The sequence below is a fragment of the Protopterus annectens genome, chromosome 5.part0 (assembly GCF_019279795.1).
Source record: "Protopterus annectens isolate FY-2018-M chromosome 5.part0, PAN1.0, whole genome shotgun sequence".
Classification (NCBI taxonomy): domain Eukaryota; kingdom Metazoa; phylum Chordata; order Ceratodontiformes; family Protopteridae; genus Protopterus; species Protopterus annectens.
Window position 1 is genome coordinate 403,711,726 of NC_056735.1, and position 26,996 is coordinate 403,738,721.

General features: G+C 38.2%; 1 protein-coding gene across 1 annotated transcript in view; it reads right to left on the reverse strand.

Annotated features, from left to right (window-relative positions):
- Positions 1-26,996, reverse strand: part of CCDC80 (coiled-coil domain containing 80) — a 451,240-nt gene that overhangs the window by 19,012 nt on the left and 405,232 nt on the right. The window contains exon 6 of the mRNA XM_044072370.1: positions 10,021-10,101. Coding sequence (XP_043928305.1) covers positions 10,021-10,101 — 81 coding nt within the window. The remainder of the gene's footprint in view (positions 1-10,020; positions 10,102-26,996) is intronic.

A 26,996-nucleotide genomic window follows, 5' to 3' on the forward strand; every position in this document is an offset into this window, starting at 1 on the left:
AGGAGGCATAATCAAAACTCCAAAAGATGTGGACATACTACAAAAGGGCCTCACTGAGACAGATGCCTGGTGTCAATGCCATGGACTCAAGCTAAATGCCAAAAAGTGCATTGTCATCCCTTTGGGTAAAAACTCTGCACCCACGAAGTACCACATAGGCGATAGTCTACTTAACACTGAAAGTGTGATAAGAGACCTTGGGACACAAGTGAACAGTGGTCTCTCCTTTGATAATCACATGGCCACATTAGTCAGGAAATCCTTCTACATGGCACACCTCATCACAAAAGGTTTTTCATCCAGGAAAAAAGAAGTAATGGTTCCCTTCTACTCGTCACACATTAGACCCATTATAAAGCGCAATGCCCCTTTTGGTATGTACTTCACAAGACATCTACAACAACTGGAAAGGCCGCAGAAATACCTCACAAAAAGGATTACCGGCCTCAAACAGATGCCCTACGCAGACCATCTCAAAAACCTGCAGCTTTACTCCGTCGCATTTCGCCTACTCAGAGGCGATCTCTGCCTAACATACAAAGCTATGTCAAACCCAGAGCTTTTGGACAAACTCCACTTAAAAAAATCCCAATCCCTCCGAGCTGTAAACAGAACATGCTGGTGGGATAGATTCCTGTCTCAGAGACTTCCCATACTCTGGAACAAACTATCTATATCAAACAAAGCTCCTCATTAGCACTCTTCAAGAAAAATCTTGATGATCAGATGGGAGATAAGAAATTCACCCCAGGGATCACTTCTGTGGCTCTGCTTGACAGTGGCACAGGAAATAATTTTCTTGGGTGGCAAAAGTCAGGGTACCTTTTGGCTAGGCTCATATAGGCCCTAGGACCAATAGCTTAGTACCTACCTATGAACCTATGGTAACTTGGACATGAACATTGTGTTTGTTTCTAATATCTATACTAATGCATGTCTAACTCCAATGTTGTTTTCAACTAAGAGCAATCTTTTTAAGAGGGATGATGTAAATCAATGTATGTGTATGTACCTTTGAGAAGCTATCTAAGGGATTGCACAAGTGTATAAATACTGAGTACATGCGAGCCTGACTTCCATTTTGTAGTAAGCTGTTGAGGTGCAAGCATGTATGTCTGTAAGGTCTGTCTGTTAATCAGTTCATTTAAATTTATGATTCTGCTACCCATCCTGATGTGTTTCTATGTAATAAAGCATCTAAACAAACTACCCCGCCTGTTCGTCACCTATGTTAGAGAAGGATGAGTGACACACACTGTAGTACAATTAGTTCTAACTTATTCAAAAGAATTACACAAAATCTAAAGAGGAGGGAAATTTATGTATATAATGCAGTGATGGTGAACCTTTTGGGCTTGGCGTGTCAACATTTTGGAAAATGCCTATCTTGACTCTCCTGGCGTGTCACCCCCCCCCCCATGAACAAAAGTTAAACAATTCTTTACATATTCATTTATTTAAAAATCCAGTCCAATCATGTGCGCTGCTATGTATTATAAAAGTAAAAGAAAAATCAGTGATTTACAACAGAGAAAACGATATGCACACTTAAAATAGTGCACCAAAAAATTACCCTGCTTTTAATAGTAATATTGAATTGAACTGAAAAAATATAGAACACAGTGCATTTGATTTGATTAACATCATTTAATGACTTTTTTATTGCTGAATAATAATAGATAAGTGCAGGGTCACATATTTCTTGTATTTTGTTAATTCAGTTTCTTTGGTAACTCAGGTGTTGGTGAATGCTGGTGTGTCACCCAAAACGTCGTGGTTGTGTCACCGGTTCACCATCACTGATATAGTGTGTACCTCTTAAACACCTAAACATCTATTACACTAGTGCAAAAGGTGTATCTTGTGCCTTCTATCACGAGGAAGTTCTCTGCCACATTAGTAAACTGCTCAAATTAATTCATGTGGCTCTCCTGTTTATTATACTATCTGTTATTTGGTTAGTGGCAGTACAGCAAAGAACACAAATATATCACAAACTTGGCAGATGGAGTAACCAAGCAGCTTTATAGTTGCTCACTAGCTATCTGCCTCCTATTAGAATTTGATAGCATTGAGATTAATTTATTCCATTACAGTAGCTGAAATTATATTGGCCATAAATCTTGCTACTGTTATCCTTTATTACTGAGAGATAATGGACCAAACCAAAGTAAATAAAACAAGTTATCTATATTATAGGAGTCTCAAATAAATTATGTGAATTACATGCATAAATACAATTCATAAAGCCTGTTGTGATAGCCGTTAAATAAAAATAGTAATGCCATTCACAGAAGTAATATAGGCAATGCATCCAGGACATACGAAGAGGACAGCGAGACCAGTCTTCTTTGTTTTCAGCCTACCAGTCATTAGCAGAAATGAACCAGTTATCCATGTTCTAGTATACAGGGGCATGGATATTATTCATGGTGGTGGTAAACATTTGAAAATATGCTGATATACCCCCAAGCAGAACATCCATCCATGCTAGTAGATGATACTATTGACTAGAAGTTTGTCAATATAACATAAGAAATGATTCTGGTAGGTGATGGTATTAACCACAGGCTTAAAAGTCAACAATTAAATCATATCATCTCATCTAAGTGTCTGCTATTTTATTTTGATTATTACTTTTATTACTAAGAAACACTGACTAGTACACTTCTTACTTATCAGGATGAGTGATATCACACTTCTCACATACTTTGTTGGATACACTGACTATTACACTTCTTACTAAGTAGGGTGAGTGATATGACATTTCCCACATATTTGGTTGGATACACTATTACACTTCTTACTAAGTAGGATGAGTGATATCACACTTCCCACATACTTGGTTGGATATAGTGATTATTATACTTCTTACTAAGTAGGATGAGTGATATCACACTTCCCACATACTTGGTTGGATACAGTGATTATTACACTTCTTACTTATCAGGATGAGTGATATCACACTTCCCACATACTTGGTTGGATACAGTGACTATTCCATTTCTTACTTATTAGGATGAGTTATTTCACACTTACCCCATTCTTGGTTGGATACACTGACTATTACACTTCTTACTAAGGATAAGTGATATCACACTTTATACATACGTGGTTGGATACAATGATTATTACACTTCTTACTTATCAGGATGAGTGATATCACACTTCCCACATACTTGGTTGTATACACTGACTATTACACTTCTTACTAAGTAGGATAAGTGATATCACACTTTCCACATACGTGGTTGGATACAGTGATTATTACACTTCTTACTTATCAGGATGAGTGATATCACACTTCCCACATATTTGGTTGAATACACTGACTATTACATTTCTTACTAAGTAGGATGAGTGATATCACACTTCCCACATACTTGGTTGGATACACTGACTATTACACTTCTTACTAAGTAGGATAAGTGATATCACACTTCCTGCATACTTGGTTGGATACAGTGATTATTAGATGTCTTACTTATCAGGATGAGAGATATCACACTTCCCACATACTTGGTTGGATACAGTGACTATTACACTTCTTACTAAGTAGGATGACTGATATCACACTTCCCACATACTTGGTTGGATACAGTGATTATTAGACTTTGTACTTATCAGGATGAGTGATATCACACTTCCCACATATTTGGTTGGATACACTAACTATTACACTTCTTACTTATCAGGATGAGTGATATCAGACTTCCCACATATTTGGTTGGATACACTGACTATTACACTTCTTACTAAGTAGGATGAGTGATATCACACTTCCCACATATTTGGTTGAATACACTAACTATTACACTTCTTACTTATCAGGATGAGTGATATCACACTTCCCACAGACTTGGTTGGATACAGTGATTATTAGACTTCTTACTTATCAGGATGAGTGATATCACACTTCCCACATATTTGGTTGGATACACTAACTATTACACTTCTTACTTATCAGGATGAGTGATATCAGACTTCCCACATATTTGGTTGGATACGCTGACTATTACACTTCTTATTTATCAGGATGAGTGATATCACACTTCCCACATACTTGGTTGGATACAGTGACTATTGCACTTCTTACTAAGTAGGATGAGTGATATCACACTTCCCACATACTTGGTTGGATACAGTGATTATTATACTTCTTACTTATCAGGATGAGTGATATCACACTTCCCACATACTTGGTTGTATACAGTGATTATTACACTTCTTACTTATCAGGATGAGTGATATCACACTTCCCACATACTTGGTTGTATACAGTGATTATTACACTTCTTACTTATCAGGATGAGTGATATCACACTTCCCACATACTTGATTAGATACACTGACTATTACACTTCTTACTAAGTAGGATAAATGATATCACACTTTCCACATACATGGTTGGATACAGTGATTATTACACTTCTTACTAAGTAGGATGAGTGATATCACACTTCCCACATACTTGGTTGCATACAGTGATTATTACACTTCTTACTTATCAGGATGAGTGATATCACACTTCCCACATACTTGGTTGGATACACTGACTATTACACTTCTTACTAAGTAGGATAAGTGATATCACACTTTCCACATACATGGTTGGATACAGTGATTATTACACTTCTTACTAAGTAGGATGAGTGATATCACACTTCCCACATACTTGGTTGCATACAGCGATTATTACACTTCTTACTTATCAGGATGAGTGATATCACACTTACCACATACTTGGTTGGATACATGGATTATTATACTTCTTACTTATCAGGATGAGTGATATCACACTTGGATACAGTGATTATTATACTTGTTACTAAGTAGGATGAGTAATATCACACTTCCCACATATTTGGTTGGATTCATTGATTCTTACTGTTATTACTAAGGAGGCTGAGATACACTGATTATTACTCTCCTTACTAACATAACTCACTACCAAGTGGTAACCAGCTGATAGCTCTGCAACTTGATGTACCTAAGTGAGCAGAACTGAAGGTTTCATATCTGATGACATAACTATAAAAGTCAATCAATGACCTTTGGCTGAAAGTTTTGTGGTATCCAGCACACATATGAGCAGCTTTGTGTTTGAACATGATGGCCATTATGGATTATTCGTTACTATCTCAGAAATCCAAAAACAGTTGCCCACTCAGAGATAGATCAGGCAAGCCATTCTTCTCAACCAGGGCCTCCATGCAGCTTTGTCATTTTAAAGTCTTCCAGTATGAGTGTAGACTCAACAGGGGGTGGTACATTAAGCCCCACATTCACAGTCTCAGTCTATACATGCTCATAACAGCACTGCGAAGGAGCAGATAGGTTTGTTTAAAATAATACACAGCAAATAGCAAATATGTATAGTAAACAGTTTACAGTTTAGGAACATACACTATACATTTGAAATGCACAGCCAGAAGCACATGCTGTAACTCTGGAAATAGGCATGCAGGAAGGAGGGGAAGTGCACCAAAAGGCAGAAGAGCCAGGATATCCTTCTCTCTCACTGAAGCACACATAGCCAAAATTACACATATAAAACAAGTTAATAAAAAGTCAGGTATTTCCATAAAAAGTATAATGTTGATGAGATACAACTTTAATGATTGGATGGGTAGACACAAATTGACACAAAGGGTGTCATCTACAGCTCTTCTTGACTTGGGAGGTGAGCACTATTAAATAGTTGCAAAGGGTGGCAATAACTTTAAAGTATGTCTACTTAACAGTGAGTATGGCTAGGCATCTTACAGTCACAGTGATGGCTTGCATTCTACTTTTTCAATGTTCCTATATTATTATGTTCCTGTGCATAGTCTGCTAATCAAGCCCAGGTCATTTCAGGCGCAGACATGGCTTCATCCCTGTATGTCACTGAGCTGACTGTCCAATCAATCACTGTACTTGTTTTGGCTTTTCGAAGAAGGGTTTGATAGCAACTTGCTAATACATGTGGGTGGCTGCATTTCTGTATTACTCCAAGGGTTTTGGCTCTGTGAAACATACTTTTGATCAACAAGCTACAAACTTTTATAAATAATCTCATCTTAGTCTGGATGAAAAAGTAAAGAGCAGAAATGTCAGAATGAAATATCAAGGAATATATTCAGAGTGGCAATAAGTAGACACACCCAGAGGTCTAAGTTGTCACCAGTGACGTTTAAAGTGTATTTACCATATGCATCGTATGGGTGTGTGAGAGTACAAACATGCTAGTGACATAGACTACTTGGTGGCTACTATAACAAAATCATATCTAACTCTGAAAATGACTGTGAAATTTATTTAAATAAGTGAACAACAGTTGGTTAAGTTTTATCACAAACAAATGAGTGTGTCTGCACAAGTGACAACAATGAATATTTAGTCTAGTAAACATTACAGTGTGAAAGAAGACAATGACATACTGGTGAGAATGTGTGATAAAATAATCACTGCTTTACACCATAGTATTGTGATACAGTTAGGTCACAGGCAAACACAATAGCAGATGTAGTGCTAAATGGCGATATTCAGATAGAAGTACTTTCTGCTTTTGTTGTATAAATAATTTCTGAAGTCCTTTCTGGACCATGTGTCAGTTATGTGTAGTCCAGGATTAGAAAATGTTAACAAATCAATAGAAAGAGAGAGAGAATATTTTCAAAGAAAACAAGAAGAATGATGTTTTGTATTTGAAAGATCAGGATTATAAAGCACTGGTGGAGTATCTTGGACCTGAAGCTGTTAACAGTGGATATATAACAAGGAACAGATGGCTAGAACATGAATATTCCAAAGCTCAGTACTGATAAATGGAAAACCTGGACAAGCTGCATAGCTGTCACTTGATGGAATATTTTTCTAGGATGATAAAATATCATGGAACAACAAAGTATTTTAAGACACACAAAAAAACTTTATTTGGAGAAAGAGTACAGTGTTTTAATTAAACACCGTTTTTGACATAGTTATTTGGCTGCTAGAAAATATACAGCACATAGGTCAGCATATATCATAACATGCTACAGTGTAATCTAAAGTTTAAAATCCCATTCCTTAGTTTACAACTGACTCTACAGTAATTGCAATAGGAGTTAAACAAGCAGACATGATACTGACTGAAATATATCAAAAGGAAAAAAAAACACAGACCACATTATTTTTCTGTGGATAGTCAGAAATACTTCAGACACAGAGGCCAAGGTAATTGTTTATGTGACTATAAGTAAAGTATTTCTACATTCAGATTTTACTTGTGGAATAATAAAAGAATTAGAAAGCTTTTGCACACATATTACATACAGAAAGTATAAAATAAATACTTAATGCACACATAACTACAATGCAAACAGAAATCTCTCATTAAAATGCAAAAAGATACAATGGAAGTGGTAGAGATGTTATTTAGTTAAACATGCAGTCAAGTCAAAGAAGTAGAATATATACAGATATATAAATATTAATCATCCAATGAAGTAAGGTGAGTTTGTTGCAAGTAATTAATCTGAAAGTGAACAAAGTCTCCTATTAACGAACACCACCAGTTTCTGCTAAAGACTGTTCACCCATCGTTTTAACAAATGATTAGCTGGGAAGGGTGTAGAACTAAAAGCCTTAAATGTGATAATGCCAATTAGCTTTTTACTGCTCTTGTTGCCCCACAAACCTTTCATTTTGGTTCAAGTTAATTTTTCAGGGCCGTCTAAGGGGCCGTCATTAAGGCAGCAATGAGGGGTACTTGTGTCATCATTGGCATCTTGACAGTGAGGACATTTTTTATAATTTGTCCTAACCCCACCCCTGGGTGGGATGATGTATGACACATTACCATGGGAACCACAATGCCTTCTCCTGTGCAAGTGCATACTGTTGTACACTTGCTCACTGAAGGCTATGGCCAGTTGGTAGCTTTGTGTGTCAAACGTACGCATCCTGGTTGTGGGATTGCCCTGGTCATCTGAATGATTGCTATGACCTGTGACCAACTCTGCCACCCACCTCACAAAGATGGACATGCCTATCCTGCCTGCTAGCTCCATAAAGCACTCAAGCTACTAAAGAAACTTGGGTACTCTGGGCCATAGTTAGGGCTTTATCCCTCTATTTAGCACAAAAAAAAGGAGGAACCAGAACCAGCGCCAAAAAACTACCAGCCGAAACTAGTAGCACACCAACCGCAAAGAGCAAGGCACTGTAGAGGTAATGTTCCCAGACAATTGTAGGTGGAAAACACACAGATTTATTATCAGGATACAGCAATGAACAAAACAATAACCCACATTAACTGTTAACTCTGCGTTTTTGTTCTAACCTACAGAACTTCATCAGATAATGAACCAGCAAGTCATACCAACCACATATTTATATACCCACCAATCACAACAGTTATTTACTTAATCATTCAATAAAAATCAACCCAAATCTTCCTTTAAAGAACATCCTTAAAATTATGTTTATTAACCTGTAAAACTTCTTATTAATACATTAAACTCCTTAAAATTCTTAACAACCACTGTAAATATACATTTTAAAATATTAAAAACATCTTAAATTAAATTCTTATACATAAATTGTAAGCATAAACCAAAAATAAATTATGCAGACCATAGAACCATCTAGTGTCAAGAGACTAGAATAAAATATCTAAAATCCTTCAAACATAAATTTTCACTTTGTTCTACAAAAAAAGCTGAGGTAGAATATCTAAAATCCTTCAAACATGTAAATTTTCAGTTTATTTAAAAAATTCACTCACTAACTAAAGGTATATCAATGGCTGTTAAAAAAGCAATAAACTTCTAAAAAACAGTGTAATATACTATAACCTTGCAGACTGGAGTTTAAGGACAGGGGCCAGGGATACATATCCAGTCAACCCAAGGGACTTATTTGCCTCCAAAACCCATTACCAATAAATCTCCCTGCATTCTGTTTTTGTTTTTCAAGGACCCTCCCCCACCATCTTGTAGCACTTCATCTAGTACAAAGAAAGAAAATGCAGCCTGATTGCAACCTAAAGTGTGTTTATTCAGAGCATTAGTTAAATTTTTCATTTTAACATCATAAAGATGCTCATAAGCCTTTTGCTTGAGTATGCTCTTGGTCTCACCCACATAAAAAAAAATCAAATTTTTTACACTTGGCCAAGTATATTACCCCTTTACTATTACAATTAGCTGCCTGTTTTGCTTGTATAAATCTATCTCTACTACTAATATATACCAAATCCTTAATAGAAACATATGGGCATTGAGCACTGGCTCCACACTTAAACATATCAATAATTTTCCTACTAGTGCCCCTATTCATATTTTTATCTTGTTCTAATAATTCTTTTACATTTTGCCCTTTCCTAAACACAGATTTTATAGTCTTTAAAAAATCACATCCAGGTCTGAAAAACTAACAAAAATATTCCAGTTGTTCTCAGTCATTGTCTTAATACAATTTGCACCACTGTTATAATTTAGAACAAAAACACCTTTAAAATCCACATTCTTTCCCTCTGTCTTTTGTAGTCTACAACTATCATTTACATCATTTGGATTGCTCGCTACTAAAATAACCGTACCTTAGTTGTTAAAGTAATATGCTATGACTATCCAGGTTTGAATCTGACAGCTTCCACTTGTTAAAACATTACTTTGAGTAAATCACTTACCAAGTGTTCCTGGAGTTTACTCATGAAATTACAATTATTGGGAATTATTCCTTTAGCAAACAGTGACTTAACAAATTTAGTCAAATAATTAGTTAATACATATTATTTGGCTTGATAGCTGCTACTCCATACAATTTCCCTTTTATTAAATATTTAAAAATAATACAGATTTGTCATTTCATTTTGAGTAAAGCAAACAAACTCTTTTGACATTCATTTGTTCTAAAACTGTAAATTATTTTGTGTCACAGATTAACTAAAACTATAATAAATAATATAGAACGTTCACATTTACTCTCTGAAACACCAGAACTTTATACACATTTGAATAATTCAGGTATATAAAAAGAAAATAATCATACCATTTATGGAAAACAGTTCCAATATTCCACCATTATCAACTGAATCTCCTACTAATCTCATAATGGCAACATGTCGAAGTCCTGTGGGAAGGAAATCATAGATTAATAAGGTTTGCTTTTGAGGGGTATCTTATTTCTTCTATCAAAACATTTCTACCTGTGCAGATAAGAGAATGAGACCTAAAACATATGCTTAACAGCAAAGGGATAGTGAGACTAAGCAAAACCACTAATAGCCAGCTCAACTGAAGTTGTTTCTGCTTACTGGTATCTACAGATCCAGCATGCAATTAAGGTAATGAAATGCATATTCCAGTTGCAGTGTAGTGTTTAGTGCAGCATTTCAAGGTTCTACATGTACCACTGCAGATTTTGTCACATATATGCCCATGGTGCATTTCTTCACAGTTACTGTACCTGCTTTATGCATCTATAGAAAGGTATAGCCTGCAGAATATTTAGCTTACAGTGCAGTAATTATAAATAGATTATTAGACTGTGTGCCAAACTACTAGGGTGCCATGCTGACAGTCTGGTGTCAGGATGTCTGGTTGCTAGGTGAAGTGGTATACTAAGTGGGGGATGGCCACGATAAGAACACCTGCAGCCACCCTGCAGCTTAGGATGGCCTAGTGAACACCCTAGTTATTTATAAGAATATCATCTGATGACATTATTTTGAAATGCATGTTTATTTATTTATTGTCTTTTGTTTTCTGGGAAAGTCTAATTTGGCACAAGTCCCATTTTCACTGGAAGCCTGGGGAGAAAAGCTCCACATACAATACTCACTTATAACGAGCAACAATAAAAGTTAAACATTTTAAATACAATACTCACTTATAACGAGCAACAATAAAAATTAAACATTTTAAACATTACTTTGCAGGTGGTATTGAGACAAATAGTAAAGACATATATTATACACTTTAGAAGTTATATTACTTTAGCGGCAATTACTTGGGTGGCGCAGTGGTACAGCGGTTAAAGTTGTCACCTCACAGCAAGAGGTTCACTGGTTCGATTCTCGGCTGGGGTGCCTTCTGTGTGGAGTTTGCATGTTCTCCCTGTGTTCGCGTGGGTTTCCTCCGGGCACTCCGGTTTCCTCCCACATTCCAAAGACATGCATCTGGAGCATTTCTCCCTGGGCCTCTGCTGAAAACAGGCTCTGTGGAACCTAGTCGGACTTTCCCGGTCAACAAATCATAAATAAATAAATAAAAAAAAAATAAATAACTTTACTTAAATCAAAAACACATTAACATGTAATAGCTGGAGATACAAGAGCAATGATAACGCACATTGGTTCAGTATATCTACACTGACATTAATGAGGTAGATGTCACTAGTGCAGAAAATGAAACTAGAAGAGGAGGAGGAGGAGGAAGGGCATAAGCAGAAATAATCAAGAAAAACATAAATAGAAAAAGTTCTGATAGTGGAGAGGCTGAGATAACAGTAGATAGGGAGGATGATGAAGTGAGTAAGGAGGGCGCATTAGTAGGACAGGATTATGGATAAAGGTTAGTTGGAGGAGCAGTAGTGAGGATGAAAGAGAAAGAGACAGAGATAAGAAAGGTGAAAGAATCAGGGTAACTGACAGAGAGACTGGAAATGAAAGAGAAACAGAACGAAATATGGGTTTATTCAGGATGGGAACATGAGTACAGCCATGAGGAAGTAAGGTGTTGTTTTACTTTGTGTTTGAAATGCATGGTAATGTTGTCTTGTTTTAGGGTGGGTGGAGGTCTAGTGCTTAGCAAAACAGGTTGAGTAAAGTGAGTCAAGTGCACTGTTATGAGACTTAGTCTTGGTCAGGAAATATTTGTTCTGTGAGTAGATATTCCTAGGAGGGAAGCTGCATTTGAGAATGATTTGTAGTGATGGACAGGTACTGGGTTTGTGTATTATTTTGCAGGCACTAAGCAGGTGGGAGTAGGTAAGATAATTAGGTAGTTGGAGTTAATGTAGGTACTTCAGTGTTAAGCAGTGGTGTAAATGGTATGGTAAGGTGGATGCAAGCTTAGCTATTTTATTGTAGCAAACCTCAAGTTTTTAATGTAAAGTGAAGGTTAGTCAGGATGGGTTCTGCATAGAGAAGTGAAGAGATAAGATAGTACATTGCTAAAGAATTCCTAGTGTAGTCAGTGAGAAATGGTTTGTTTCTGTAGAGGAAGCCCAACTTTTGGCGAGTTTTCTTGATGGCTTGAGTGATGTGTTGATTATATTTTAAGTTATCATCAATTAAGTCTCCGAGAAACTTTGTGTTGGAATCTGTTTCAACTGAGGTATTATCATAGGATCACAGGATCATAAGAGGTCACTAGGCTAGTGGTCCCATGGCCCTTACAAGCCTAACTAAGTTAACCCATGTTCCTAAGGGTGTCTGGTTCAAGCAGACACTAAAATCAGCACCTATTGCCCTTGTCCAAGAGGGACACAAGTGGAACCGCCTGGGTGAATTTCTGTTGTCCAAATTGCGCTTAAATAGGGCCAATGAGGGGCTTTGTTTAACATGAATAGGAAGCCTGTTCCACAGGTGGTGCAAACTCTGTGAGACAAATCTGTCTCTACAGCAAGTTCTGTTGATGTCACATACAAGGTTCAAACAAAGCCTGAGCACCGGCTTCATCCCAGCTGAATGGAGGACAGCCACTGTTATTCCTCTACACAAAGGTGGAGCGCCCACTGACCCAGGCAATTATAGGCTCATCAGCCTAACTATCCTGATCTGCAAGGCCATGGAACACATTATAATGGACCTTTTAAACAAGGACATTGCCAATCTTCAAACACTTGACCCCAAACTATTTGGTTTTGTCAGAGGGAGGTCATGCTTGTTAAAGTTGGTTGACTTCTTTGAAACAGTCACCAAAGCTATGGACGAGGGGAAAATGGTGCACAGCACTTACCTTAACCTAGCCAAATCCTTTGACACTATTCCCCACTCAGGCATAATAGATAAACTCTCCCAGCTAGGCATCGACCTGCATGTTACCAGATGGGTAGCTAACTGGCTCACTGATAAAACTCACTCAAAGTAGGGGAAGCCACCTCTAGTTGTAGACTCGTAATGAGCGGTGTACCTCTTGGGGCCTCTACTGTTTGGGATATACTTTTCTAAGGTGCAAGCCAAAACCTGTGGTCTGTGGCTGACCAAGTTTGCAGATGACTGCAAGCTGGGTTCTGTCATAAACTCCTCTAGTGATGTGAACATCCTCCAAGAGGGCCTTACCCAAACTAATGACCAGTGCCAGAAGCATGGTCTCAAAATGAATGCCAAGAAATGCATCATTATCCCCTTTGGGGAAAATGTAATCCCCACTAATTATCACATTAATAACAATGTACTAAGCATGCCATCAGTTGTGAGGGACATGGGTACCCAGGTTAATAGCAACCTGACCTTTGACCACCACATTGCCTCCGTTGTACGGAAGGCTTTCTACATGGCCTACCTCATAAATAAGGGTATTTCAGCCAGGAACAAGGAGGTCGTAAGATCCCTGTACTCCTCAGCAGAAGAAAACAAAATGGAATAAACCAGTACTTGAAGATGCAGCTCAATCAAACAAGGTGAATCAAGATAAAACCATTTATTGTAAGCACTTTCATTTAGAACAATCTCCAAACTTCCTCAGATAAAAGTATTTTAAAAAAGACACTCAGTTTATACATGACATCAGCAAGTTCAAAACTTTTAAACCAATGAAACACTAGAATAATGCCCTAAGCATTTTAACCATTTTTGTGCTGGAAAAATATATGTATATACATGCACATGTATCTCTCTGCTGTTACAACCTTTACCTAAACTGACAGGAAATATTACCTGTCATAAACCTTTAACTTTAGTAAACTGGAAATGAAAATTGCATCATTTAAGCTATAAAAAAACTATAAAATCCTCCAAAGCTAGTTACGAAAATAAAATTGCCAAAGATTCCAAAGACAACCACAAGGCATTCTATAACTATGTCAAGAATCTAAAAGGCAATGCTCAGATCTGCTCTGAGCTAAAACAGAATGGCATTAAATATACTGATCCCAAGGATATTGCCAATATCCTGGCAGATTGATTCAGTGCCAACTTCACCCTCCTCTCACCCCCTAAATGGCCCATCTTGATACCGCAAGATAGCCAAATTCCAGTAATAACGTCCACACAGGTAAAAAATGCACTCTCCAAAGCTAAGAATACAGCATCCATGGGAAGAGATGACATCCCGGGCTGTGTACTACATGAACTACAATATGAACTGACACTTCCCCTAAGTGTCATGTTTAATCATAGCCTCACCTCAGGTTTCGTGCCCACTGAGTGGCGCACAGCTACATTTATCCCACTCCAAAAGGGGGGATCCACCTTGGATCCCGGAAACTACCATCCCATCAGTTTGACAAGCCTTATCTGCAAGGCCATGGAGTGTATTATCATGGAACTTATAAACAAAGACATTGGCAACCTTCAAACACTGGACCCCACCCAGTTTGGGTTCGTGAAGGGCCGATCTTGTCTCCTGAACCTGATTGACTTCTTTGAATCAGTCTCCAGAGCCATGGACAAGGGTAAGGTGGTCCACAGAGCCTATCTAGACCTTGCCAAGGCCATTGACACCATCCCCCATTCTGGAATCATAGATAAACTTACTAAGCTGGGCATTAATCCCTACGTCACCCAATGGGTTGCTAACTGGCTTACTGATAGAACCAACACTGTAAAAGTAGCTGACTCCAAATCCAGCTCCAGACAAGTGACAAGTGGAGTACCTCAGGGTTCAGTCCTGGGACCGCTCTTGTTTGGCATCTACTTCTCTGAAGTACAGGCCAACACTAAGGGACTCTGGCTAACAAAGTTCGCAGATGACTGCAAACTGGGAGCCATTACTGAATCCCTAAATGATGTGGATACTCTACAAAAGGGCCTTACAGAAACAGATGCTTGGTGCCAGAGCCATAGGCTCAAGCTCAATGCCAAGAAATGTATAGTTATCCCTTTGGGAAAAAACATGTATCTGTGAATTACCATATAGGTGGCAGTACACTAAACACCAAAAGTGTGATAAGAGACTTAGGGACACAGGTGGACAGTGGTCTCACCTTCGATAACCACATCGCCACAACAGTCAGGAAATCCTTCTATGTGGCACACCTCATCACTAAGGGCTTTTCATCCAGAAAAAAGGAGGTCATTGTCCCACTGTACTCATCCCTCATTAGACCCATTATAGAATACAATGCCCCGTTTGGTATGTACCTCTCAAGACATCTGCAACAACTGGAAAGGCCGCAGAAATACCTGACTAAAAGAATCACAGGCCTAAAGCAGATGCCCTACGCTGACCGCCTTAAAAAACTCCAGCTATACTCTGTCGCATATTGTCTACTCAGAGGCAATCTCTGCTTAACATACAAGGCCATGTCAAACCCAGAGCTGTTGGACATGCTACACTTAAAGAAATCCCAATCCCTCAGAGCCACACGCTCCAGGGATCTAAACCTTGTCATCACAATAAACAAAACATGCTGGAGGGATAGGTTCCTGACCCAGAGACTCCCCAGACTCTGGAATAGATTGCCCATACATGTCAAGCAGAGTGCCTCTTTGGCCCTCTTCAAAAGGAACCTTGACGATTGGATGGGAGAAAGGAAATTCACCCCAGGGATGACATCAGTCGCCCTACTAGACAAAGGTCCAGGGAAGTAAATAGTGTGGGAAGAAATAGCCAGGGAACTGTTATGGCTAGGCTTGTATTGGCCCTAGGGCTGATAGCCTAGTACCAACCTATGAACCTATGTACAATGAGTCTCACTGTCACACAGGGCAGCACAATGTCCCTTTCTGATCAAATATGTTACTTATTTATAAAATAATTAAATAGCAAAAATGAATGGATACAGACATAAATGCATGACTGTAGGTCTTTGGCTAGATCCCGGAAGTTCCTTAACTATCACACAGCCTGGATTTTATCTATTATGGTCCATGCTCAGATAAAAGTTGCCTATAGTAGTACAAAACCGCTCTCACTTGAAGTTTGGAAATCTGTTACCTCTGTGTATTCTTAGCCAGAGCAAAGTGGTTGCTCAATAAATAAAAAATCACCCTTCCTGTTTTACTCAACTTTATCAGCATTGTAACATGCCTATTCTTCTTCAACCAGCTCGTTATTAAGGATTAGGGTGGTTAAAAGGCCTTTTTCTAACTGTGCTTCTATAAACAAAATCTGTCAGAGCTCTCAGCCTTTACAAGCAAATTGCATGCTTACTTATCAAATCAAATTATATGTTCTTGTTTCAAGGAATATGGTTACGCGTCCTTTTCTCTTAGCCTGAAAAGAAATTTCTGACTGCTTGTCCTGCAGGCAATGGTCTTTGAGTTGTGCAATACATAGCTTCTATAACTGTTATTTTAAATAATTTTCTACTTGTTTCATTTCTGTTTTGTTTCTTATTAATGACCTCTATCTAGCACCTTTTATTATGTTGTACGTAACTCTGTTTTGTCTTCACACTAGACTGGATTGTGTCTGAGAATGGTCCTTTGCATCATCTTCCCCATATATATGATTAACAAATAAATACATAAATATTCACTCAGTAATAAGTAAGACAGCCTTCTGTTACTTTTCCAAAATTAGATAATCATGCGGGTATAAAAATGTAACTTCACGCCATTCCAATAAAGATACCTTATATGGGTTTCAGTTCAGGATGCCATTTGTTTAAAATGTGTTTGATAAACTGCTCAACTTCCATTTTGTTGACTGATTATGACTGTTTTATAATTGATTGATTCAAGCCCTTTGATGTAATGAAGACACGGTGTGGCAGTTACTTTTGTCATTGTTCCACCATCTAGTCCATGTTAATAGGTTAAAATTTGTACTCTACTATAATGATTACTTAAACTTAACATTGTTTGTAACATTATGTAGTAACATTAGGTTAGCCAGTACCTTAGACTTGCTAACTAAAATTGTAGATATGGTAACAACATCTTCTCTCACATTCTTTTTGAACAGCAACATTACAATTAAAGGGGCTATGTGTGGTTGTTTCATTCCCAACTATCATGTTTCCTATTTCACCAGTCAGAATTAACATACAATGGCAGCTTATTGGTAAGATCTATACCTTAAAACTCCAGGGCTGGAAGCTCAGTCCTGACCTATGATTAGTGTCTGTGTTGATGCTTGCTTGTTCTTTTTGTGGCTGACTGGGTTTTCACCGGGTGATTGTGCTTTGGTTTCTTCCACATCCCAAAAACATGTTGGCTGAAGGCCTGCAGTAACTTGTCTATATTGTAATTGCTGTTGCCCGTGTGGCACAAATCATGGCTGTAAAGGGTCTGAGAAGGATCTGTTCACTTACCCACTTAACTATTAAATGTGCACATCCATTTGGTAATTCTAAAAATTCATAGAACCTAAAGGAACCTGTGCAGGTAGCTCTTCATGGGCTGTAAAGCAGCATCACAAACAGGGATGCCACGGTGGTTGGAAATATTATGTCAAGAAAGGAAACATTGAAAACTGAGAGCTGATGGCCAGAATATTGCAAACAGCAGTTGTCTAGATAGATTAATGGATAACATAGTGACCGTAATTGATAACTGAAGTGAATGTGAAGGTCAGGGATTTCTTCCTGAAGACTCTTTTTGCATGTTATGTAATATTTTCACCAAGCAGTTTCATGTATATTAAACAACCTTCTTAGCCAATAGGAAGAGGAAATTAGAGTGAGGGATCCAGAATTCTACAGAGCAGCACTGACTGCTGATTACATACATATAGGTAGGTGTAGAATAACATGTGTATTGTACCTTTTAGAAGCATTTCTAAGACCTGAACATGCATATAAATAGCAGGCACGTGCTAACCTCAGTGCCATTTTGTTAGTACAGCCAGAATGTGAGCATCTATGTATGAGACAGCTGGTTTGTATATAAGTTAAAGTTATTTAGCTTAACTTCTAATGCGTTTGTACATAATAAAGCTGCTCGAACAGAATCCAGACAAGCGACATGGTGACAGAACCAGGATTCCAGAGACTGCTATTCACAGCCACGAGGTGCAAAGTTAATAGTGAAGGCAAACTAAGTGAACTGAGAGCAAAAAATAGGACCAGAAACAAGCTAAAGGTAATGAAAACTTGCACGGATTATTTATTTATTAAAAAAGATAAAACAGAGCATTACAAGGGCACAGAATGCATTACTAGGCAAACGAATAGCACACAAACATTTACTAAGCAAATGAGAAGCATAAGAAAGCTTATTAATCAGACAAAATGCTTGAAATTAAGATTTTTTGATAAAATGAGCACCAGAAAAGCACATAAGGGGTTTAGAATTACCTCAGAATTGCTAAATGAGCAAGTTTAGAGTAAAATGAGCATGTTTAGAGTTAAAACAAGCACAAGGAAATATAATGAACATAGATTAAATGAGCAAAACAAATATAACAAGGAGCAAAAAGAGCAGATTAAGTATAAATAAAGCAAGGCAACTGCATGTTTTTTGCCAGTTACTGTGTTTTGGCATAAACTACTACTTCGCATTGATTGGAGGTCTGATAGTTATTCAAAGTATCTCAAAATGTGCAAAAGTTGGCATAAACTACTACTTTGCATTGATTGGAGCTCTAATAGTTATTCGAAGCATCTCAAAATGTGTAAAAGTGCTTACAGCGAGCGTTTATTACTGTGCATTTACTCCGAAGAGTTTCCCATATGCAAAGTGCTGTAACGTGCAGTCAAACACAGTAATTTCGAAAAGTTTCTTGTGCTGGGTGTGGCTATTCACAGAGTGCTGCTATTAGAGAATGCTTCTTGCACTATACAGAGTTGTTTAGCAAAGTACAGCCATTTTGGGGAAATTTCAGTGTGCTGTGTACTATTTATTTGCAAAGTGCAGCCACTTTGAAATGTTTCTTGCTCTCAGCTTCTTTCGCCCAGTTTATTCTCACAGTCCAGTTATTTGAAATGCTTCTTACACTGATAAGAGGTGATTTCAAGAGTATTACACTACCTGGGAGACATATTTCACAAAGTTCAGTTATATAGAGGCTTATTGTGCTCTTGGGCATAGTTACAAGTATTGGCATAAATTTCTGGCATATGTATGTATATGTGTGTGTGTGTGTGTGTGTGTGTGTGTGTGTGTGTGTGTGTGTGTGTGTGTGTGTGTGTGTGCGTGTGTGTGTGTGTTTGTGCTTGTGCATATTGGCAAAAGTCTTCATTGAGATGTATTAATATGGCAGATGGCAATACCACTTGTATTTGATCAGAATATTGCAGAGAATTAGAGAATATTTGAGCAAGAGTATGATATATTCATACATGCAACTTATTCTGATAAAGATGCATGCACCAGGGCATTCATTTTGCTCAAACAAGCAGGGTCAGAGGCCATTGAAAGGGAGCATTCATTTGTGTAAACACCAGCACTGTATGAAGGTGAAGGGAAAAATTGTCATAAAATTGTACAGGCTGAATCAAGGGAAGACCCTGAGCATTTGAAGTGCAAGTTCAGAGAGATGTGTAAACCCCCCCAGACCAATGTTACAGTAGAGAGGCATTACAGGATCAAAAGCAAGGAGAAACTTTTGCAGCTTATATTACTGACCTGAGGAACAAAGCTAAAATGTGTAGGTTTGTTGATTTAAAAGATGAGTTAATAAAGACAGGCTTATGTGTGGTATTAGTAGTGCTGCTGTGAGAAAGATTTTGCTTCGTGACAGCGATTTAATGCTGAGCAAAGCTATTGAGATTTGTCAAGTCCATGAAGTTACAGAAAGGCACAAAAATATGCTTGCAAGTGAAGTGATAAGAGTGTGGTTTCAGCAGGCTCCAGAGCAAATGTAGACATCATGCAACATGTGGCTGGCAGAAACAGGCCTAAGCACAAGGCCCCTGTGGGTGTGTCAAGGAAAACCTTCAATCTTCCAGCAAGTTCTAAGACTAGTTCAGTTAAAAGAGCGTGCTCAGTACAGTACAAGGGTGAATCAGCAAAACCCAAGTCAAGCTTTTTTAACTGTCACAATTGTGGTGCCAACCACAAGTCTAAAAGAGAAAAGTGTTTAGCATTTGGTCAGCAATGCCATAAATGTAAGAAAAGGAACCATTTTCAAAAATTTTGTAAATCAAGTAAGCCTCATATTTTTATAAAGAAGGGTCACTCTAAAAAGCAAATTGATCAAGTAGATCTGCAACAGAATGCTTTCTATGTAGATGGTGTGTCAGTAGTCCAAAGACCTGTGCAGTCATTACTGGGTGTCAAACAGTTTGAGAATGAATCTGCTTTCTTTTACCAAAGAAGTTCATCAAATAAGCACGTCCCAGTTCCAGCTTCACTAATACTATTTTTCATAGTATGTTGATGTTTTCGATGACAAGTTGGGCAAACTTCCAGATGTGTATTCTATGAAGTTAGACCCAGAGATCAGTCGAGTGATCAGACCAGCAAGAAAAGTTCCAATAGCTTTGCAGCATAAAGTCAAAGCCCAGATGGACAGAATGGTGCAGCAAGGTGTAATTTGTCCAGTTACAGAACTTACCGAATGGTTGTCATCTACGGTAGCAGCTCACAAAAAAGGCTCAGATGAAATCAGACTATGCACTGACTCAAGAGATTTGAACAAAGCATTAAAAAGACCTCATCATCCTATGTGCACAGTCGAGGAAGTTGCAGCTCTAATACCGAATGCTACTGCTTTTTCTTAGATGCAAAAAGTTCATTTTGGCAAGTGATGCTTGATTGCAAATCTTCATTACTGACTACACACTACCCCATTTGGAAGATACAGATTGCTCAGGATGCCATTTGGAATAAATCCTGCAAGTCTTTCAGTGTGCAAAGGAGAAAATTAGATGATTTGTTAGATGGAGGCAATGGCGAAGCAAAGAATGACAGAAATCTTAAGAGTTCTAGACAAAGCACATGAAGTGAACTTGAAGTTCAACCCTCTAAAGTGCAAATTCAGACTACCAGAAGTTATCATATGTACGTCATTTATTTACTAGCATTGGCTTGAGACCAGACCCGTCCAAGAAAGCAGCCATTCTTGAGATGTCAGTGCCAGATAATGTACGAGCTCTACAATGTTTTCTTGGTATGGTCAGCTATTTAGGCAAGTTTATACCAGACTTCAGTGACTTGACAGCCCCTTTGAGAGAGCTAACATGTAAGAGTGTTACATGGTGATGGTTAGAACATCACCAGAAAGCATTTAAAGACCTTAAGCAGAAAATTGCAACTCCACCTACATTAAGATACTATGGTGTCAACAAAGCAATAACTCTTTCCTGTGATGCTTCAAGATTTGGTCTTTGTGCAGTTATTCTTCAGGAGGGTAGACCAGTAGCCTATGCATCTAGAACACTTACCCAAACTGAAATGCAATATGCTCAGATTGAGAAAGAACTTTTGGCTATTGTGTTTGCATGTTCAAAGTTTCATGATTATATCTATGGTCCAGAAATTCAGATTAAAACTGATCATCAACCTCTGGTTACTATTTTAAAGAAGCATATGCATTCATTTCCAGCAAGATTACAAAGAATGATGCTCAAATTGCAAAAGTACAACTTCAAAATGGTCTATACAAAAGGCAAACTTCTTTATTTGGCTGATACCTTATCCAGATCATCCAGAAATACAATGGAACAGCTTGACACAGAGCATTTTGACTTTGTTGTCATGGAAGTGCATAATTTTTCTACCGCAAGATTTGATGAGCTAAGAGATCATACAAAGACTGATCCAGTTTTGCAAAAGGTCAATCACTACATCAATGTTGGATGGCCATCAAAGCAATCTATTGTACAACCAGAAACGCAACCCCACTTTCCTTACAGATATGAGATGTTGATGGAGGATGGCATTATTTTCAAAGGTCCTAAGATTTTTGTTCCTGCTTCCTTACAACACGAATACATTCAGATTTTGCATTGTGGCCACCCAGGTTCTGAAGCTGCCAAAAGAAGGGTGAGAGGACTAGTATTTTGTACTTCTCTAGCAAAAGACACTGACAAAGCACTTTCTTCTTGTTCAGTATGCAATAGTACTAAACTGCATTTGCAGAAAGAACCACTTAATCTAAGTCAAGTTCCTGAACTACCTTGGTCAACAGTAGCCACTTACATATTCAAGTAGAACAGTCAACATTACTTAGTACTGGTAGACTCTTATTCAAACTGATTTGAGATCAATCTGCTACCTAACCTAACTTCCACTAGTGTTATTACCAAGTTGAAACGTCATTCTCAGTCAGTGAAAGTCCACAAAAGGTTACCTCTGACAATGGTACCCAATTTACCAGCCAGTTGTTTCAGAAATTTGTAAGAGAATGGGACTTTGTACATGTTACTAGTAGTCCAGAATATCCACAGTCAAATGGACTAGCTGAACATGCAGTACAGAGTGCAAAGCAATTACTCAAGAAGTCAAAGCATGATAATACCAATGTCTTTTTGAATCTACTCAATTTCAGAAACATACCCGGTGATGATATCCTTAGCTCACCTGATCAAAGACTTCTATCCAGGCAAACCAGAACAACATTGCCTATTAGTTCCAGTTTGTTGAGGCGTAAAGCTAAAAACAACAAAGCAATTAAAGCCCAATTATTTAGAAAGCGTTCTTTCCAGAAGTCCAGTTATGCAAATCGAGCAGATTTCTTTGTCCATTGAAAGAAGAAGAGATAGTGAGGATACAAATGGCGAATGGTTTTGACCAGATTGGCCAAGCAACAAGTACATGTGCAGAGATGAGATCCTATTTTGTGAAATCTTAGCATGTGGAGTACAGGGGATATCGTAGACATCTTCCTGTAGCAGAATTGATATTGCAACATTGCTCCTGTAATACAGACTCTAAATCTCAGAGCAATTCAGACAATGTTCCTGTTTAAGAACATGTCTTTTGACTCCCACTACCATTTCTGAGGGTATTCCTGATGTCCCTAAGGTTGAATACTCAGCAGAGATGATCCTAGTTGCTAAAAATAATCCCAATTTCTATGTCACACAATTTGGTTGTATTTCCATACCCAGTGTGAAGTACACAGCAACCTGGACGTAGTTGTATATAATATCTAGTTCTGTATAATTGCATGATGAAAATTATTTTGTATCAATTGCATGCTAGTCAATGTTGTCAATACTGCATGACTCATTTCTCAGTGAGGGAGGATGTAGAACAACATGTGTGTTGTACCTTTTAAGAAGCATTTTTAAGACCTGAACATGCATATAAATAGCAGGCACGGACTAGCTTAAATGCCATTTTGTGAATACAGCCAGAGTGTGAACATCTATGTATGAGACAGCTAGTCTGATTATAAGTTAAAGTTACTTAGCTTCATTTCTAATGTGTTTGCACATAATAAAGCTGCTTGAATAGAACCCAGAATGTTCGTTTACTTCAACCTGACTAGATGAGTGACAGTAGGCATCCTTGTTTAGTTATATGCAACACATGCCATTCATGGACATGTTTCTTTTTGTGTTTTGTATATCAGCACCTGGTCAAATAGAGTAGAACAAGCTGACTTGCCAAAGGTATCGAACAATACTGTCCAGACATAGGGATATGTCTATGGCACTAATGTTAGAGCTGTATCTTTGTTAGTAGTCACCAGGTTCACTGCTCATGTTTACAATGGTGCTATTTTGTCCATTGCATGCAGCTTTGCTTTGCATTATGTGACATACCTTGTTACTGCAGGTGAAGCACTTTACTGTCCATCCAGCCACCAGGGATACTAGCTGGTGGCATGGTGATGCTGACAGTGAGTGTTTCATCATCATCTCAGCTTTCATTATCTACTTTGGGCCTGGTTGGTTGTCTTCATTAAGTGCCATGTCCATGGCTATACCCCTACTGTTACTACATGGTGTTCTGGTCAGTCAGCCATGTCACTCTTTTCTACTGCCCATTTCCTCTCCCTGCTTGTGACAGTTATACCTGTAATAATATCAGCAAGCATCTGACAGGCTGTCAAGTGATGCTTCATGGTGGCTGCCTTATGTCACAGTATATTACTCTACCACCAGGTATTACTTTTGGACATCTTTAGTGGTGTCTACATGGCATGGTCTCCCTGGTGTCATGCACGACCCTGCCTGGAAAGCCATGTCTGCCATTCAGTGGTAAGCTCCTATGGGCTGGCCAATTTAGGCTCATGGGATTGTTCAACCTGCTGCATTGTTCTTTGTGGTCACAAGGTTTCCATCTCATGCACTGTTCACATAACCTGCACATGGGTGAACTGCTTAGATGGCACTTCATTTTTACCCTTGTGGCAACACATACTACTGTAATACCTTGCTCTCTGGACTCTGTATTGTATTTTGTTGTCTGCTGCTGCACACATCACCTCATTTTAACCCTCTGTAGACAGTAGTCATGTCACTCACTGTACGACACATTACTGGTAACTGCTTTTGCACTTGAATTTTTCTCTCATTATCACTGTCTTTTTAGTCCTTTGCTGTTTTGTTTCTCTCCACTTCTGTTTACATTTTATGCAGTGTCCATGGCAGCAATAGCCACCACACTCTGTACATGCTTTGCCATCACCTGCTGAGTACCCAGGCTCCCAGGGGTGATGCAGATCTGACCTGATAGGAAACTCTCTTAAGATTCACAAGGTGTGATCAGGAAGTTGGAGGGATGGAAGACCTGGAAGAGGGATAATTATCCCTGATTTCTAAGTATTGGAATGGTACCTGTGATTAAGGTCAGACTGTAGATGTGAGTTAGAGGATTTTATATATATATATATATATATATATATATATATATATATACAAACACACACTCACACACACACACACACACACACACACACACACACACACACACACACACACACACACACACACACACACACACACACACACATATATGTATACATACATACATACATAGAGAGAAAGAGAGAGATGTTCTTTTTTAAGGATCTTGGTATGTCTGAATGTGAGTGATGTGATTTATCAGGTAGTTTTAAAAGCAAGTTTATGAACTTCAGATTTGATTATGGGATGAAAGTGGTTACACTAGTTTAGGGATTATCTGAGTAAATGTTTGAGAAAATTGAAAGGAAAGTTGATAGAACAGACACGTTTAGAATGAAATTCTTAAAATTATCAAACAACTTAAGTAATGAGGTAAGATAACTAGGTTTTATGAGACAAACAATTTCAACCTTGTATAATTCTGGATTAGATAGCTGGGATTGTTTTCTGGAAATATGGGCATTGGATTTGGCTGTTTTCATTTATTTTCTGTAAACATATCTTAGTTTAACTAAATGTTGCACAGCATTTGAGAGTCAGAACATTTTCACAGCTTCCACGCATTCTCTTTGTTTCAGTTGTCTTTTTAGATTGGTGCCGCCAATGAGACAATGCTGTTTACGGGGGTAAAAAATATTTTTTTATATGAAAAGGAGAGAAGAACTGAATACCAGAAGTGCTGCAGAAGCTTTGATTGTGGCATACTGAGCAGCAAATTCTTAGAAGTTAAATGACTTAGTGCAGTCATTTCATTACGTTGGTGGAAAGAATAACTACTGATTATGACCAGAGAGGGTTTTACATATTTAAAGGGCTAGTTGAAGAATAAGTGCAATGGTCAGTAAGAAAACCTGGCAAGATATTTAGTTTCTTGCATCTATGTGGAATGGTAGTAAGGAGTACTGTATATGTCAAAGAAGAGCGACAAATGAAGTTTTGCCAATATGTGTTGGAGAATTTCCTTGTTGTGAAGTGCTGTGTATTAAGGTATTTTTTTACATTTGATGTAACATATAATTGACATACAGTTGTGGTGAGGGTGAATGATACGCATTTAAAAAAAAACGTATGGCTTTATTTGTGCAAGTATTTCCCATGTGATTTATTTCTGGTTGTCGTATTTTACAGCATAACTAACAAGTTTAGTCTACAGCTTGAGGAAAGAGTCACAGTTCTTAGGCCTACAGATGCATTGCTTAATGTTCAATAAGCGACTTCAAAATCGTCTGCAAAACTATTCGTGCAAACTAAACAACATGACCACATGACATTACAGAGAATGGATCCCAGTCTGTACTTGGTGACAATAATATCCATTTGTTAACCAGGCAGATCCACTTAAAACACAGTCCCTTTTCAGAGGTGACCTGGGAGCAATGTCTGGTAACTTGCTCAAGTTCACACAGTCGGCAAATGAGGGCTGAGAAATCAAACCCTGTACCACAGGAGCTACAGCTCACAGCCTTAATTCTCTATGCCAACTACCAGGTATTTTATTATTAATGTAAATCGGATAACAAATTAATACCAATATATTTTCATACAAAACAAAATATTCACTGCCAACTTTACACCCCCCCCACCAAAGGACCAATCACAATACCGTAAGAATGCCAGGCAGCCAGCATTATTGCAGCACAGGTTAAAACTGCATTGTCCAAGGCCAAGAATACAGCTTAGATGGCACCCAGTAATATCCCTGGCTGTGTTTTACATGAACTATAAAGCAAACTGGCACCACATCTGTGTGCCCCGTTCAGTCACAGCCTCACCTCAGGCTTTGTCCCCACTGAATAGTGCACTGCTACAGTCAACCCTCTCCATAAAGGGGGAGTGACTACAGACCCTGGGAATTATCATCCCATTAGCCTGATGAGTCTGATATGTAAAGCTATGGAGTGCATCGTCATGGACCTAATTAACAAAGATATAGGAAATCTCCAAACTCTAGACCCTACGCAATTTGGCTTTGTGAAAGGGAGATCATGCCTGCTCATCCTGGTTGACTTCTTTGAGTCAGTCACCAGGGCTGTGGATAAAGGTAAGGCAGTGCATACAGCCTACCTTGATCTGGCCAAGATCTTTGATACCATTCCTCACTCAGGAATTATTGATAAACTCACCAAACTAGACATCAACCCCTATATCACTAGGTGGGTTGCAAACTGGCTCAC